Genomic DNA, 17,346 nt, shown 5'->3' with positions numbered 1-17,346 from the left:
ATTTTTTATATTTTTTCGGAACATTGGGTCACCAGGTTTTCCACCGTGGTTTGGACGATTTTTTTTTGCATTTTGAGGAAAAAATAGGGGATGGATGTTAGATAACATAGTGGTGTAAGTGCCAATGTACATAATTTGTCTCAAAATAACCCTATCAATCTCCAGCTTAGCTTAAATGCATAGTGATTCTGTGTCAACAAATTCAAAGCCTTTTACAATATAAATATTTTAGTCTTATTTAAAATAAATTTAAAGCATAATTAAAAAAAATATATGTACCAAATTTAACTTTAAAAACAAAGACTATCCTTGTGTTTGTTTAAAAGTTTATCTCATAAATTATCTGGAGTTTATTTTAAAGGTCCAATAAACCAAATTTTCAGTTCAGGCGGCTTCAAAAACACTCAAAAAGCAAAAACTGGAAATTTGGATTCTTGGACCCTTAAAAAAAAACTCCAGATATCAATAAAAATGCCGCTTACTTCACTTTGTAACAGTTTGCAACAATAGAAAAAAATCCGACAATGGGGATTGTGAAAATTTTGTGCATTCTTGGGAGATAGAGCGCGCGCGAGCCCAGTCTGTGATTGACAGTTGTTGGTGTGGTGCGTTTTAGGAGGGTGGGTGGTGCAACGTGGTTGCTGAAGAACCGGTGTGTTGGCACACAAAACATTGTTGGCCAGTTTTGAAATAGAAAATAAACCAAATAGAGAATGAAGGTACTGGGTGAGGATGATGGTGGGAGGGGGAATGTTGGTTGTTGATTCAATTTTCGCAATCAACTTTTAGGTGTTCCATTATTTATTCGAGATAACTTTTGGCGTATACTTTTCCGGTGTACTCTCACAATATAACATGCACGAATAAATTATGGATTGTGGACTAGCTAAAGGAATCAATCAACTTTTGTTACTGTTTGTTTTAAAGGGTTCAGTTATTTTCAAATACTATTTAAAATGTTACTACTTACGACTGGAATTAATATTAACCCACCATTTTTTATTAAACAGCTGCAAGTAATTTTGTTCAAATTAGGTATAAGGTTTTTAAGGTAAAAAATGCAACGAAAATATCAATCGTAAAGTGATTAGAGAAATAAGTGAATGTCATAAAATTATCGATTTTTAGTGTCAAGCTAATGTTTTGAATTTTATGCAAAAACAAGTGTTGGCTATTTTTATTCTCTTTGAATAAATTAATTCCAATTCAAGAATCAAGTCATACCAACATTAGTGTAAAAAAGGATTATAAAAATAAGACCAAAAATGACATTTTCTTGCAAAAAAAAAAAAAAATAAAAAATAAATAAAGCTCGGCTTTTCACAAAAGTAAGGAGATTATTACTTATTAATATTGAGCAGTTCTCTACGAAATCGATCTTTTTTTTTAATTTTAATTTTTGTATTGTTAAATCCGGCAGAAACTTTTATGGTGCCTTCGGTATGCCCAAAGAAGCAATTTTGTATCATTAGTTTGTCCATATAATTTTCCATCCAAATTTGGCAGCTGTCCATACAAAAATGATGTATGAAAATTCAAAAATCTGTATCTTTTGAAGGATTTTTTTTATCAATTTGGTATCTTCGGCAAAGTTGTAGGTATGGATAAGGACTACACTGAAAAAAATAGGATATTACTGTAAAAAAAATTGCATTTATTTAACTTTTTGTCACTTAAACTTGATTTGCAAAAAAACACTTTTTCATTTTTTTCATTTTTTTATATGTTTTAGGGAACAACAAATGCCTACTTTTCAGAAATTTCCAGGTTGTGCAAAACATCTTGGGACGAGTCATTAATTTTTGAATCAATACTGATTTTTTTAAAAAATGAAACATTGGGCGAAAAAAAATTTTAATTTTTCGTTGTAAAATCAAAGAGTTCTTTAGAGAAATTTTGATAAAGTGCGCCGTTTTCAAGTTATAGCCATTTTTAGGTATTTTTTTTTCAAAATAGTCGCAGTGATTCATTTTTTAAAATTGGTGCACATGTTTGCCCACTTCTGAAAAAAAAGAAAAATTCTCTATATTTTGCTTTTTTGAACTTTGATACGACCTTTAGTTGCTGAGATATTGCCATGCAAAGGTATAAAAACAAGAAAATTGATGTTTTCTAAGTCTCACCCAAAGAACCCACCATTTTCGAACGTTGATATCTCATCAATTAATGGTCCGATTTACAATGTTAAGAGATGAAATATTTGTGAAATTTTCCGATCTTTTCAAAAACAATATTTTTGAAATAATGTTTCAAATTAATTTTCAAATAAATGCTTCAAAGAAAATTTCAAATAAATACTAACATTTCAAAAGGGCGTAATATTGAATATTTGTCCCTTTTGAAATGTTAGTCCTGATTTGAAAATTTCGAAAATATTGTTTTCGAAGAGATTGGAAAATTTCACGATTGTTTCATATTTTAACATTGTAAATCGGACCATTAGTTGCTGAGATAACGACGTTAGAAAATGGTGGGTTGTTTGGGTGAGACTAAGAAAACATCAATTTTCCTGTTTTTAAACCTTTGCATGGTAATATCTCAGCAACTTTAAGTCGTAACAACAAAGTTAAAAAAAGCAACATATTGAGAATTTTCTAAGCTTTTCAATTTTTTTTTTCAAAACTGCGCAAACATGTGCACTAATTAAAAAAATGAAAAACTGCGCCTAATTTCAAAAAAGTTACCTAAAGATGGCTATAACTTGAAAACGGTGCACTTTATCAAAATTTCACTTAAGTACTTTTTGTTTGCAAATTTGATTTTACATCGAAAAACTAAGTTGAAAAATTTTTGCGACCAATATTTCGATTTTTTGAAAAAATCAGTATTGATTCAAAAATTAATCACTCAGTCAAAGATTTATTGCACAACCTGGAAATTTCTGAAAAGTTGGCATTTGATGTCCCCTAAAAAATATAAATAATAGTGTTTTTTGGCAAATCAAGTTTTAGTAACACAAAGTTAAACTAAAAAAACACCATTTTTTTTTCGTTGTATCATTTTTTTCAGTTTTTTCATACCTACAACTTTGCCCAAGACATCAAATCGATCAAAATATTCCTTCAAAAGATACAGGTTTTAGAATTTTCATGCATCATTTTTGTATGGACAGCTGTGAAATTTGTATGGAAAATTATATGGACAAACTAATGATGCAAAATGGCTGCTTTGGGCATACCGAAGGTACCAAAAAAGTTTCAGCCTGATTAAAAAATACAAAAAAAAAAATCGAATGACCGAAATCTGAGAGAATTGCTCTATTATAATCAACTTTAATGCTTCTCTAAATGATGATCGATTCCGTGAAACATATTTCTTTAGACAATTCCGTTGGATCTGAAAATTGACTGCATTATCGAATTATTTGGATAATTTAACATTAAAAACAGTTGAAATTTGTGTCTAAGCTATAAGGTTTAATTCTATTGAAGCAGATTTCACGAATATCTTCAGATTTCTAGGCATAAACTAACAAGTTTCTTAATAAATAAATTTGGAAAAAAATGAATCATGCTAACAAATTTTTTTTTTGTTTGTTTAAAAAATACAAATTTTCATTAAAAAGACATTTCTAACGAATTTTGATCAAACTTGGAACATTGTTATTACTTAACCTATAATTATTAAAAAAAAAACTACTTAGACAAACATTTGATTGGGGTTTTTTCCAATGAAATATCAAAAGTAACTTTATAAATGATTTTTTTGAAGTAATAAACTTAATTTGGCAGAAATTGGTTTGAAACACAGAGACAGAAAAACATTGGCGAATGCCATTGCAATGGTAAAGTGTCCTTAATAAAACTAATAATAATAATAATAAAGGATCATTCATAATTTGCTAATCTTTTCGTTGAAAATACATTCAAAAGCTATTTTTCACTTAATATAACTGGAAAAAATCAGCAAAATAAACATCTAAGGCATACTCATGCAGGCAATCGTCAAAACTTTTTTTTTGTTTTTTTTTTGTTTGTGTTTTGACAACTTTGAAAAAAATGTCGCCCATTAAAAAATATTCCTACAAAGTTTCAAAATATATGAAATATTTAAATTATTACAGATTTTAAATTACTGCCAGGGACTAACTTAGAAAGTGACGTGTTTTACTTATCACACAGCTAAAATTAACTCCAGCTCCAGGAAAAATATTTTTGGAATCATGTTTTAAAATAAAATTCGAGAGATATTGTTCTTACTGTACAAAAAAAATCAAATTATTCGCTCTACAGCATTGCCTTGGCGTTCTCGATTGCGAGATTCCTACTCGAAACTAGGTGTCCGAAGGCTTGATTGTTGAGGCAATTGCAAATCTCTTTTTTAACACCTAAGCTTCCATCCACCCCGGGATTCAAACTGACGTCCTTTGGATTGTTAGTCCAACTGCCTACAAGCGACTCCACCGAGGCAGGACCCAGGGAGACGACTCCTACATCTGGACTAAGCTAACGACCTAACTCTTTAGGTTAGACCGGGCCAACATTTACTTCCCCATCCGACGGAAGGCGTGGCCAGACAAGTCTCGTCTAGAAAAATGTCTTGTGAGAAAGGGGTGATATCCGTCACAAGGTATCGAAATTTGACCAATATTGATAATAAGAACAACATTTCATCGTTATCGAAGAGAGATCGGGGCATTTGTACACTTGTTGTATTAGAGAAATGAGTAGTTAATAATTAAAAAGAAAACTAAAACACATTTTTTTTTCTCAAATTGAAAGTATATTAGAAAAACACAATTTGAATGCAGCAGAAGAACCAAAAATCACACATTATTCAACTGCCAAACATCACATAAAACCACCAATTAAGCCGATTAAATAATGTGCCAAACAATAACAAACCCTCCCGCACGCACAGAATACGTAATCGAACCATAAGTAACCTTCCAAGCTGCAGGAAGTAGTCCATCAACACCGAAATTTGCGTTGCAAACCCGACCAAAAGTACGTGCCTCTATTTTCCGTCAAATGGCACGGCCTGCTGCTGTCACCACACGTGCAGTCACTTTCCCCTCGCTTCGATGCACCACGTTTGGTCAGCTTGACGTTCCCCGCCGTCAGGGGCTACTTGGATCGCTGGTGTACAACTTCCTCTTGAAACAATAGACGCACTTCGTTATGATGCGTTATGGGTGTAGAAATGTTGTAACAAGTTGTTTTATTAAATAACGCGCAGTCTGCCCTGGAAGTAGGTCATGGCCTTGCCAAGGTTGCCACAATTGAAGAGAAATATGCCGCCTTGAAAAGATTTCCGGACAAAACCGCTTGATTGCCTGGCTAAATTTGCTCAAGCGTACGATGTACGGGAACAACGGATTGTGTGCTCTACAAATTTCGTAAATTTTGACAAAAAAAGAAGAAAAATATACGACGAATTTCTCAAGAGGCATTGCGACACAACTGGGAATCAAAAGGACCTCATGTTGACGAACTGGAGTGGATTCCTTTTAAACCCTCTTATGCTGAAACTCCTGTTTGTCTTGTTTCGGAGGAAATGGAGGGAAATTATTCAACAAAACATCAAGTTCATTCTTTCTTTTTTCCAGCAACTGGTAGGTATGCACATTTACTTGAAGCAACATAAAATCTAAATTATGCAAATTAGTTTTATAATTAGTTTGTGTTTCTTACGAGTGCAATACACTTGCAAACTCCACGTTTAAAAATTTATTCTCGTAAAAAGTAGCATTCATCTTGGCCCGTCAACCCCGTTGACGACAACTCCCAGTCCCCCAGTGCCATACCGGAAGCCAAAACGGAGTCAGCCGTAACTTTTGGTCACTCTGGTCCACCACTGCCACCGAAACCGCCCCCCTGTCCAGCACGCCCAGCAGGTCCAGCATAAAGACTCCGTGCACCAGGAACAATCCGGCGGCCTGAATCGAAAAGATACTCTGTAACCGGCTGCGCACGAAGAACGTGTGCTTGGCCTCTTCCCGGTCGTTCAGGTACCGCATGTGGATGTCCACTTCGACGTTGTACATGGCCCGGAAGCCACACGCCAGCAGCACCAGGAAGGCGACTACGGACACGGCGGCTTCGGTCCGGTAGCGCGGGGCTAGTTCGGTGCAGCCGACCTGGACCAGGGCCGAGCTGAGTGGAATTAACGTGAACAAGGCGTACGAAATGACCACCGGGTACTCGTGCGGAAAGGGTTCCCTTTTGTCCAGCAGGCCATCCACCTGGATCGAGAAGCAGATCAGGCACCAAATCTTGGGAAGAGAGGGGAGTGAAATTGTCGCGAGTTAAAGACTGCTGATGTACAATAACTAATTCTACTCACGGCTTCAAGAAATTTCAATCCGACGAGGGACTGCCTTTCCTTGGTGAGATCTTCTTCTGGTGAAATATCTGGCATTTTAACAAAATTGTTATGTTTACATCGTAATAGAACGACTACTTTGATTGAAGTTAAACCGATAACTTCAAACTACAGCCAACTCTAGAGTTTTTTTAATAGGTCCTTTTCATATGTTTCATATCTGGAGTTTTTTTTTGAAAAGGTCCAATAAAGCAAATTTTCAGTTTTTGCTTTTTGTGTCTTTTTCAATACCCCTGACTCAAGGCAGTTTTAAAAACACCCAAATACCAAAAACTGGAAATTTGGTTTATTGGACCTTTTTAAAATAACTCTAAAACTGGACATTGGAATATATATATACACCTGGGTGCTGAATAGTGGTTCGCAAAACGGCCTCAATTTTGAACTGTCAATGTGGAACCAATTTACTGTTCGCCAAAAGTAGAGAGTATTCATATCGATCATTAAAAATTGTTGCAACAATAAAAAATGTGTGGCTTTTTAGGACCTGGAGTTCAAGTCTGTAACAAATCTTAATAGGGACCTGGCGTTACATCGTGCTGTCATCTGGGTTTTTAAAGTGCAAAAGTGGGAAAGTGCTGAGTCATCGTCTAAAAATAGACGGCGTCCTATCTCGCCCAGCAAAATGAAGTCGATAAAGTAGTCGGTTTCGATGGAGAAAAAGTGGAAAAAGGGGTCTAGAAATAGCGACGCCATCCCCCTATTAGGCTTTCTAGTCAGAAATTTACCAACACATTCAAAGTATGTTATCTCTTTCTAGCAAAAAATTTTTGTCAGGCGACTTCTAGCTGGTTTTTTGGCTGACTACCCGATATGTCAGCCAACATACTTCGCAGGGCTGTGACAGCTACAGCTCGATCATTGTTTGCATCAGGACACTGTGACGAGGAGTTCGTCATTTTTGAGTTAAATTATATTTTTTTCACTGGGCCTAGAAAGCCTTATAAAGTTGAAGGCGAGATCGTCATTTTTTATAATTATGAATAAAAGTTATTTATGGAGTCGATGCGGTTGTATCCGTCCAGAAGCTGTCTTTATTGTTTGATTCCGTTTGAAAACCTACTGGTTTAGTGAAAATCTTCTCTGCTAGTTGGATCAGCTTCGCTATGTTTTTGCGCTGGACCAGGAAGAGCTGCAGGATTCCAATATCAGCCAGGGAATTTATCTGCGACATCGCAGAATGACACTCTCGCCGCAGTTCTTCGCCACCCGTAAAAAAGAACCTCTTCTAACCGATCGAAACTTGAAAACACACATAATTTGTCAGCAAAAAAAATCAAAAAGTAGACAAAATAAACACATGCTACTGATTATAAAACAGCTCATTTATCAGTATGAAAAAGTCATGCTTGTGCTTGAACAGTAGGGTGCCCAGAATATGGGACTTTTTTCAAAACCTCGCTCCACAAGCTGAATATTGTTGCTTGACCTATTTTAGGACTCTGGGCCAAATATGAGCAAAATCGGTCATCGTTTACCCATTGATACTCGGAGGTGAAGTTTGTATGGGAAAAACCGAAAAAACGTATGGAAAACCCAAGTTTCTTACGGTTTGGTCTGCACGGTGCGCTACTTGCATCCAAATATTCCCAAAAGTAAGATTCTTATTGAAAATTAAATGCTCTACAACTTTGTAGAACATACCAAAACTGTAAAACTCTATCCTGAAAAGTTATTAGCGATTTAAAAACGTCATTTTTGTATGAAAAACATTTTTTTCACCAACTTTAGGCTCGGGTATCAATGGGTTAATCTCATCCAATTTTGCTCAAAATTTACACAGATGCTTAAAATAACCCAAAAACCCGTTTTCCGCTTGTGGAGCAGGGGGTCATTTTTTCTGGGCACCCTATTGAACAGCCTCCTACTTTGTACAGTATGAGCAATTCTCTACCAAAACCGGCTCAAACTTTGTGGGGGCCTTCCCTATGACCAAATATGCTATTTTGTGTCATTGGTTCACCCATACAAGTCTCCATACAATGTTGGCAGCTGTCCATACAAAAATGGTATGTAAATATTCAAACAGCTGTAACTTCTGATCAATTTGGTGTCTTCGGCAAAGTTGTAGGTATTAATGAGGACTTTTGAGAAAAATATAGGTACACGAAAAAAAATCGCGGATTTTTTATCAACTTTTTTTTCACTAAAACTCAATTTCCCAAAATACGTATTTTTTGATTTTCGTGATTTTTTGATATGTTTTAGGGGACAAAAATCTGCAACTTTTGAGTCATAGAGAAACATGGTCAAAAAATCTGCCGCCGAGTTATGAATTTTTGAAAAAATAGTGATTTTTAGAAAAAAATCGAAGTTTCATGCAAAAACAAGTTTGACATTACTTTTTAATGCAAAATTGAATTTGCAATCGAAAAGTACTTTACAGATTTTTTGATAAAGGGCTCCGTTTTCAAGATATAGCCACCGAAAGTTTGATTTTAGCGAAATATTTGCAGTTTTTCAATTTTTAAAAATAGTGACCATGAGTGACCATTTCTAAAAATATTTTTTTTGAAAAGTTCAGAAAATTTGCTATAAAATTGTCTAAGAGACATTGCAGATTGAACCTCTGGTTGCTGAGATACAGCGGCTTTAAGAAAAAGAAACACGTAAATTGAAGTTTTCTTAAGAGGCAGTGGCTATATCTTGAAAACGGAGCCCTTTATCAAAAAATCTGTAAAGTACTTTTCGATTGCAAATTCAATTTTGCATTAAAAAATAATGTCAAACTTGTTTTTGCATAAAACTTCGATTTTTTCCAAAAATCACTATTTTTTCAAAAAATAATAACTCGGCGGCAGATTTTTTGACCATGTTTCTCTATGGCTCAAAAGTTGCGGATTTTTGTCCCCTAAAACATATCAAAAAATCACGAAAATCAAAAAATACGTTTTTTGGGATATTGAGTTTTAGTGAAAAAGAAGTTGATAAAAAAATCTGCAAATTTTTTTTCCGTGTACCTATTTTTTTCTCAAAAATCCTCAACAATACCTACAACTTTGCCGAAGACACCAAATTGATCAGAAAATTCACTCAAAAGTTACAGCTGTTTGAATATTCACATACCATTTTTGTATGGATAGCAGCCAAAATTGTATGGAGACTTGTATGGGTGAACCAATGACGCAAAATAGCTTATTTGGTCATAGGGAAGGCCCCCATAAAGTTTGAGTCAAATAAAAAAAATACAAAAAATAAAAATGGTCGAAATCGGCCGATTTCGTAGAGAGTTGCTCACTACAAATGTTAATAAATGACAAGAAGAGTGCTAGGCGTCATCTAACCTAACCCAGTCACGACGTTCTAGCAAGATTCTAGCCGAATTCTTAGAGAGCTGGATATTCTTAGAGCATTCTAGCAGAAATGTTCCACCGTTCTAGCAGGATTCTGACAGGATCAGCTCTGCTAGAATATTTCGTGACTGGGAAGGCACTCTCCAGGATCCCTTCGAAAGATTGGCTGCGCTAGGGTCTGATTAGATTAGATTAGATTAAATTAGACATTTTAATTTTTGACGAGGATAGACACTACTTTAAAAATAGGAAAATAATGACATATAAATTATTTCAACTCCAATACGGGATCATTCAAATTACTAAATTGAAATTTGAAATTTTAAATTATTTTTTTTTTGAAAAGAGGCAAATCGTCGAGCAAATCCATTTTTAAGATACAGATTTTCGAATATATTCGTAGCACTTTTGTATGAACTGCTTTCATATTTGTATGTACTAACTTATGATTCTAACTGTCTTCTTAGGATTTAAGCCAAAAATCGTTAAATCATAAAAGTATTTGCAAAAGGCTTAAGATACATAAAAAAACTACAAAAAACAATGGTCTAGCATTTTCTATGGAAAACGAGATTATCGGTGCAAAGTCACTATTATCTTTTTCAAACCTTTTTTTCCCCCAACTTTAATGTTATTTACAGTCAAAGTAAGTGTCTAACTTCTAACCATGATCGACTAGTACTATTTTCTGATACAACTGATAAAATGAACATTTCAGCACTCAAATGGATGCTGAAAATACTCTTTTTTTTTTTTTTTAATTTATATTTATTCAAATTTCTTTTCCATGTACATTCATTCAGTTAAAATATTATTGAGTGTCCAATCACAAACGATGACTTTTCACCTCAATTTTAAATACTAGCATCTTTCATTTATTCATGAAGTATTGTAGCTTTCGCTATTCAGTGATTTCAAATGTAGGAGGTCCTACATGTACAAAAGGGAAAAGGGATACCTTAAAACTAACTTATAAACTATATAAAGAGCGGATCAATGCAGCTGAAGACTGCAATGATTTTTGTCGAAATGCATCAATTATCTTATTGGACATAACATCCAAAGTGTCAACTTCGGCTAATTGATGAAGTTCACTGGTGCTGAACCAGGGAGGAAGTTTCAGAATCATTTTCAGAATTTTGTTCTGAATCCTCTGAAGTTTTTTCTTCCTGGTTAAGCAACAGCTTGTCCAGATCGGCACAGCATAAAGCATGGCAGGTCTGAAAATTTGTTTATAAATTAACAGTTTATTCTTGAGACAAAGTCTAGAATTCCTGTTTATAAGTGGATACAAACATTTAATATATTTGTTACATTTAACCTGGATACTTTCAATGTGATCCTTGTAAGTAAGGTTTTTGTCAAAACCAAGTCCAAGATATTTCACTTGATCCTCCCACTTTAAATTTACCTCATTCATCTTTATAATGTGATGACTTTTTGGTTTAAGAAAATCAGCCCTTGGTTTGTGAGGGAAAATAATAAGTTGAGTTTTGCAGCATTTGGAGTAATTTTCCATTCTTTCAAATAAGAATTGAAAATATCCAAGCTTTTGTAATCTTCTTGTGATGACACGAAGGCTTCTGCCTTTGGCGGAGATGCTTGTGTCATCAGCAAAAAGTGATTTCTGACATCCTGGGGGCAAATCAGGCAAGTCAGAAGTAAAAATATTGTATAAAATTGGACCCAAAATGCTTCCTTGAGGGACGCCAGCACGTACAGGTAGTTGATCAGATTTGCTATTCTGATAACATACCTGCAGAGTACGATCCGTCAAATAATTTTGAATAATTTTCACGATATAAATCGGAAAATTAAACCTTTTCAATTTCGCAATCAAACCTTTATGCCAAACACTGTCAAATGCTTTTTCTATGTCTAGAAGAGCAGCGCCAGTAGAATAGCCCTCAGATTTGTTGCTTCGAATTAAATTTGAAACTCTCAACAACTGATGAGTAGTTGAATGCCCAAGGCGAAATCCAAACTGCTCATCAGCGAAAATTGAATTTTCATTAATGTGCGTCATCATTCTATTAAGAATTATTCTTTCGAATAATTTACTAATAGATGAAAGCAAACTAATGGGCCGATAGCTTGAGGCTTCAGCAGGATTTTTATCCGGTTTCAAAATCGGAATTACTTTGGCATTTTTCCAACTACTGGGAAAATATGCCAAATCAAAACATTTGTTGAAAATTTTGACCAAGCTACTTAAAGTTGCTTCTGGTAATTTTTAATTAAAATGTAAAAATGCCATCCTCACCAGGGGCTTTCATATTTTTAAATTTTTTGATAATAGATTTTATTTCATTCAGATCCGTATTAAAAACTTCATCTGATGAAAATTCTTGTTCAACAATATTCTGAAATTCTATTGAAATTTGATTTTCAATAGGACTCAAAACATTCAAGTTGAAATTATGAGCACTCTCAAACTGCTGAGCAAGTTTTTGAGCTTTTCCCCATTAGTTAATAGAATATTATCACCATCTTTTAAAGAAGGGATGGGTTTTGAGGTTTCTTAAGAACCTTTGAAAGTTTCCAAAAAGGTTTGGAATAAGGTTTAATTTGTTCGACATCTCTTGCGAACTTTTCATTTCGCAGGAGAGTGAATCTGTGGTCAATAACCTTTTGCAAATCTTTTGAATTCGCTTCAGTGCAGGATCACGAGAACGTTGATACTGTCTTCGGCGAACATTTTCAGACGAATCAGAAGCTGAAGATCGTCATCAATAATGGGAGAATCAAATTTGACTTGGACTTTAGGAATAGCAATATTCCTAGCATCCAAAATTGCATTAGTTAAAGATTCCAAGGCTGAATCAATATCAGCTTTGGTTTCTAAAACAAAATCATGATTTAAATTATTCTCAATATGATGCTGATACCTGTCCCAATTAGCTTTGTGGTAATTAAACACAGAACTATTGGGTCTGGTAACTGCTTCATGAGAAAGTGAAAAAGTTACTGGAAGATGATCAGAATCAAAATCAGCATGAGTCACTAAAGGACCACAATACTGACTTTGATTTGTCAACACCAAATCAATTGTTGATGGATTTCTAACAGAAGAAAAGCAAGTTGGCCCATTCGGGTATAAAACCGAATAAAGACCAGAAGTGCAATCTCTGAACAGAATTTTACCATTGGAATTTACTTTTGAATTATTCCAAGATTGGTGTTTGGCATTAAAATCACCGATGATCAAAAATCGAGATCTATGCCGAGTAAGTTTATTCAAATCCCCTTTGAAATAATTTTTATTTTCCCCAGTGCATTGGAATGGCAAATATGCAGCTGCAATCATAATTTTCCCAAAAGAAGTTTCAAGTTCAATGCCCAAACTTTCAATAACTTTTAACTTAAAGTCACGTAACGTGCTATAAGTCATACTACGGTGGATAACTATTGCAACTCCACCGCCATTTCGATTCATTCGGTTATTAGTTATAACTTTATAATCTGGATCACTTTTCAAATAAGTGCCAGTTTTTAAAAATGTTTCGGTTATAACAGCAACATGCACGTTATGAACTCGTAAAAGTTGAAAAATTCATTTTCTTTCGCTTTTAAAGAGCGAGCATTAAAATTCATAATATTGATGGAATTACTTAGATCCATGATTAAACTTCAGGGTAAGAACAACATCATTCGCAAATTTTAATCCAATCTGGATTGCTTCCATCATGGATGTAGCATTACTCATTGTTTGAATCAAACCAAACAGTGAGTTTTGCAAAAAGTCATTTTTCAAACGTAACATCGCCGAGATCAGAAGATCCCAAAGCGTTGCCAGCAGAAAAATTTTCAAATGAGATTTGAGGTACCTGCCCAATTTCAGAAAGATTGGTAGAGGATTTAAAATTCGTGGATGAACCCGAAACGACGTTAGCATAAGAAATGCCATTGTTGTTACCTAACTTTTCCACGGTAGGGGTATTTCTAGAATTGTTCGAGTGAGACAGCACGAACGTTTGATTTAAAGATGCAGGTACAACCTGACTTTGAGAAAATTTCGGTTTGGATTTCGGCTGATGCTTAGCACGAGAATCCAAAACCTTTTTTCTGATGGGGCAATCCCAGAAATTTGATTTGTGATTTCCACCACAATTTGCACATTTAAATTGGGTGACTTCTTTCACGGGACAATTGTCCTTGTCGTGAGAAGAATCACCGCAAACCATGCATTTTGGAACCATGGCGCAATGATCAGTACCGTGACCGAATGCCTGGCAACGCCGGCACTGGGTCAGATTCTGGCCATTACCGCCATGTTTCTTAAAATGCTGATTTCATTTCTGTTGAAATGAATCAGATAAAATTGTGAAGTCAAACCAAAGCGAGAAATATTCCCGTTTGATTTTTTCTTCATCGGTATTACTTGGGATGGGGCAAAGCCAAGCAACACCTTAAGTTCGTTTTTGATCTCATCCACCGACAAGTCGTTCGAGAGACCTTTCAAGACCGCCTTGAATGGCCGAGCATTCTTGGTCTCATACGTGTAGAAATTGTGTTTGTGGTTTTTCAAATAACCAACAAAAGTTTGGTGATCTTGTAAAGATTCCGTCAACAAGCGACATTCTCCTCTTCGACCAAGCTGGAACGAAACCTTCAAATTGCAAGTTTCCTTGCAATTCTTCAGTTGCGTTCGAAAGCTGGCCAAATCGGAGACGGAAGTCACAACAATTGGCGGAGCCTTTACTCGTTTCTCGACGGCAGAAGGCTCAGTACGAGGAGAAGGTTCCTTGTCATCAGTTTCGGATAAAACACCGAAACTGTTTGTCAATGGAATTGGAGGATTGACCTCACATTCAGAATCAGAATCAGACCTCAGAAGAGGCTGTTTTCTTTTTCTGTTTCCGTTAGCCGGTTTAGCGTTCAAACGCTTCACCGACGTAACGACCAAATCTTCAGAAGATTTGCGTTTACCTTTGTTTTGACGCATTTTGCAAGCAAAGTTCTCTTAAAAGATGGCTTCGTTTGTAAAATACAACAAAATTTCAGGCGGGGTTAGTCTTGAAAAGACTGTTTAGAATTTTGGAAAATAACTCAGGTAGTCTTTAAAAAGACTGTGAATTTTGTTTTGAAATAACTCTGAGCTTAGGTAGTAAAAAATACCGCAGCTCTAGTGTCCGTTCACCACGAAGGTTCGCAAGACACGTCTTCAGCACTGTTCTTTTTGGCGATTAAATGATGAAAGTATAGTACGATTCTATAGTTGTTTTAAAGGTCAAATAAATCAAAATATGAAATTTTTGCTTTTTTTTTTGATGTTTTTGAAACCGCCGCAACCCTTTCAGGCCTGATGGGTCACATATGACCCAAAAATCACAATTTTCTTAAATATAATTTTCGTATGGTCCTCAGGATGGGATATTTATGGGACCTATCAATAAAAACTCCGGAATTGTTTATGGCAGGTTTGGCATGGAACCGTCTATTACTTTAAAAAAGTCAAAGCATCTTTCAGTACTTTTCTTCAGGATACAATTGCCTTCCGTCACAAATCAAATCAAGATTTTTCAATTTATTTCTCCCTCGGTGACCTTGCAGGCCGGCCGTCCTGGTTCCACGTGTTACTTTCAAGTTCAAGCAAGGTGATGTGGGCTGTCGGGTGGATGATTTAGGGTGGAAAACGGGGAAAAAGTTTTTCCCCTGTGTAGGAGTGGGAGTTCCACCAGCTGTTGACCGCAAGGTGCAAAATGAATCGCTCGGTAAGACACTTTCTGAGCTATTAATTTGCACCCTTCTATTGAAAATTGACACCGTATTGAGTCGTTTGTAATTATTGGGTGTTGGCGTGGGAGCTGATGTCTCAGTGGTGCACCTGTTTTGTTGAAATTCTGGAAACAATGGGGTTTCAAATGCACGCTAAATCAAACACGATTAATCTCAATCAGTTTTGTATTTTTATCAAAATTTAAGCTCATGTTTCAGTTCTCCTACAATTTCGACCTATTTACATTCACAGACACACTTTCGCGTACAGAAAAAAAAATAAAACCATCGTAAGACTATAGCGACTTAATCTACACGAAGGATCCGGGATCCGGATCTTAACGGCGGTGGTAGGCCAGCAGGGGGGAAGCGTGGTAGGCGTGATAGGCCGGCGCGTGGTGGATGACCGGGGCGTGGTAGGCGGTGTGGACCACCGTCGGAGCGTGATGGACCACGGCGGCCGGTGCGACGTACGTCTTGGCGTAGGTCGGAGCGTGGTACGCGGCCACGATCGGGGCGTGGTGGGCGATGACCGGGGCCGGGGCCACGTACGAGTGGGACACGACGGCCGGGGACGCGTGGTAGCCCAGGCTCAGGTGCAGACCGCGCTTGGTCTTCATCGACTCGGAGTTGGCGGCCATCTCTTCGGCGCAGACGGCGGCCACGACGGCGAGCAGGACGATCTGTGGACAGAGCATGATAGGTTTGCATATAAGTTTTGGCATTTTTCTAAACAAAAAAGATATAAGGCATTAAAAAATCCTCAAAAATCTGTAAGAATTGATTTTTTGATATTTTTGTGTCTTTAGCTAGTTCACAGATATTGTTTAGGAATTTTCTGAAAATTGATACACTTTTTTAAAAATGTCTCATTTTTTATTTGTTTTTTTTACACGCAAGATAACCATTTTGTGAAATTAAAATTTTTGGAAGTGTTAGATGACCGAAAATACTAATTATTTTAGTAGTATTACAATTTTGTTGAAAGAAATATTTGTTTTATACATCGATAACAGGTACAGTATTTTTTATTTAGTTCAAGAGTTAAATGTTTTTTACAGGATTTAGATACATTGCAAGTTATAGCAAAAATTAATTGATTTCGTTTTCCTCACTGCTCTAAAAATTAAATATGATAGGTTGGATAGGTATCTAAAATACCTTCTAAACGGTTTCAAAATTTGGAAGATCAGGCATTCCTGTTTAAGTCATGACCACTTAAGTGATATTGAAGTATTTTTTGGAGCCGGATTTCACTTTTTAACAATGTCCAGATGCATCATTTAACCTTTTTGTGGACAGGTAATCGAAAGACCTTCCAAACGGGTCCAAACTTCAATGATCTGGCAACGCTGTCTCAAGATATGACCTAAGTGATATTTGTGTGCTTTTTTTGGCTTAACTAATTTTCTACGCACAGTTTCATTATTGTTCAGATGAATATTATTTTCTAAACTTTTGTGTGATCTATTTTTGTTAGATAGTGAGGGAGGCTTCAACCAGAGGGGTTGAAACTTTTTTTTTCCAGTGATAGTCAAGTCAAGCCCAAACTTTACACATTTCCAGTGTTAAAAAATGGGACTATGAAATTTTTTTAGGCGACTTTTAAAAATTGATTGGTTTTAAACTTTTAGAAAAATAGAGTTTGATTTAAAATCTTCGAGAATAGTTTTATCAAAAAATTGGTAAAGAAATGCGTTTAACAGGTATAAAGGTCACGTTTCTTTAGATTTTTTTATCAAAATTGACAACACTGCACAGTGGTCCAGATCGCAAAATTAAGTGGAAAATGGATTTTCCGAAAAATGGTTAAGTTTTGGAGCTTTGGTGTCTTGAGAAGAGTTGTTGCATATGGAAAGGAGCAACTTTTGGTTTGGTTGAAAATTAGGGTGGTTCACGATTAGGGTGATTTTGGAAATCTAACTTTACAGGAATATTTTTGGGAATTTTTTCGTCTTGTAAAAAGTTGACGGGCTTGCCAATCCAAGCAACTTTGTCGAAGACACCAAAA

The 17,346-nt window shown here is 35.7% G+C and overlaps 2 protein-coding genes across 2 annotated transcripts in view; both read right to left on the bottom strand.

Moving 5' to 3' along the window:
* Positions 1 to 5,575: 5,575 nt before the first annotated feature.
* On the bottom strand, positions 5,576 to 6,367 carry LOC119770305. The gene is made up of 2 exons (XM_038264935.1): positions 6,286 to 6,367; positions 5,576 to 6,214 (listed from the first exon to the last, which is right to left on the bottom strand). Exons 1-2 carry the CDS (start codon positions 6,358 to 6,360, stop codon positions 5,705 to 5,707), a joined length of 585 nt encoding a protein of 194 aa, XP_038120863.1. The 5' UTR covers positions 6,361 to 6,367; the 3' UTR covers positions 5,576 to 5,704.
* Positions 6,368 to 15,505: 9,138 nt separating this feature from the next.
* Positions 15,506 to 17,346, bottom strand: part of LOC119769977 (extensin-1-like) — a 3,099-nt gene continuing 1,258 nt past the window's right edge. Inside the window, exon 2 of the mRNA XM_038263942.1 lies at positions 15,506 to 16,018. Coding sequence (XP_038119870.1) covers positions 15,674 to 16,018 — 345 coding nt within the window. The 3' untranslated portion in view covers positions 15,506 to 15,673. The remainder of the gene's footprint in view (positions 16,019 to 17,346) is intronic.

This window comes from Culex quinquefasciatus, chromosome 3, assembly GCF_015732765.1.
Source record: "Culex quinquefasciatus strain JHB chromosome 3, VPISU_Cqui_1.0_pri_paternal, whole genome shotgun sequence".
Classification (NCBI taxonomy): Eukaryota; Metazoa; Arthropoda; class Insecta; order Diptera; family Culicidae; genus Culex; species Culex quinquefasciatus.
The sequence above is the reverse complement of the archived record's forward strand: the minus strand, read 5'-3'. Positions and strand labels throughout refer to the sequence as shown.

What these genes read in the sequence shown, in the direction of transcription:
- LOC119770305 (XM_038264935.1), bottom strand. Translation starts at nt 6,360, where the DNA reads ATGCCAGATATTTCACCAGAAGAAGATCTCACCAAGGAAAGGCAGTCC. An exon ending in GATTGAAATTTCTTGAAGCC is followed by an intron (nt 6,215 to 6,285) that starts GTGAGTAGAATT and finishes TCTCTTCCCAAG; the next exon opens with ATTTGGTGCCTGATCTGCTT.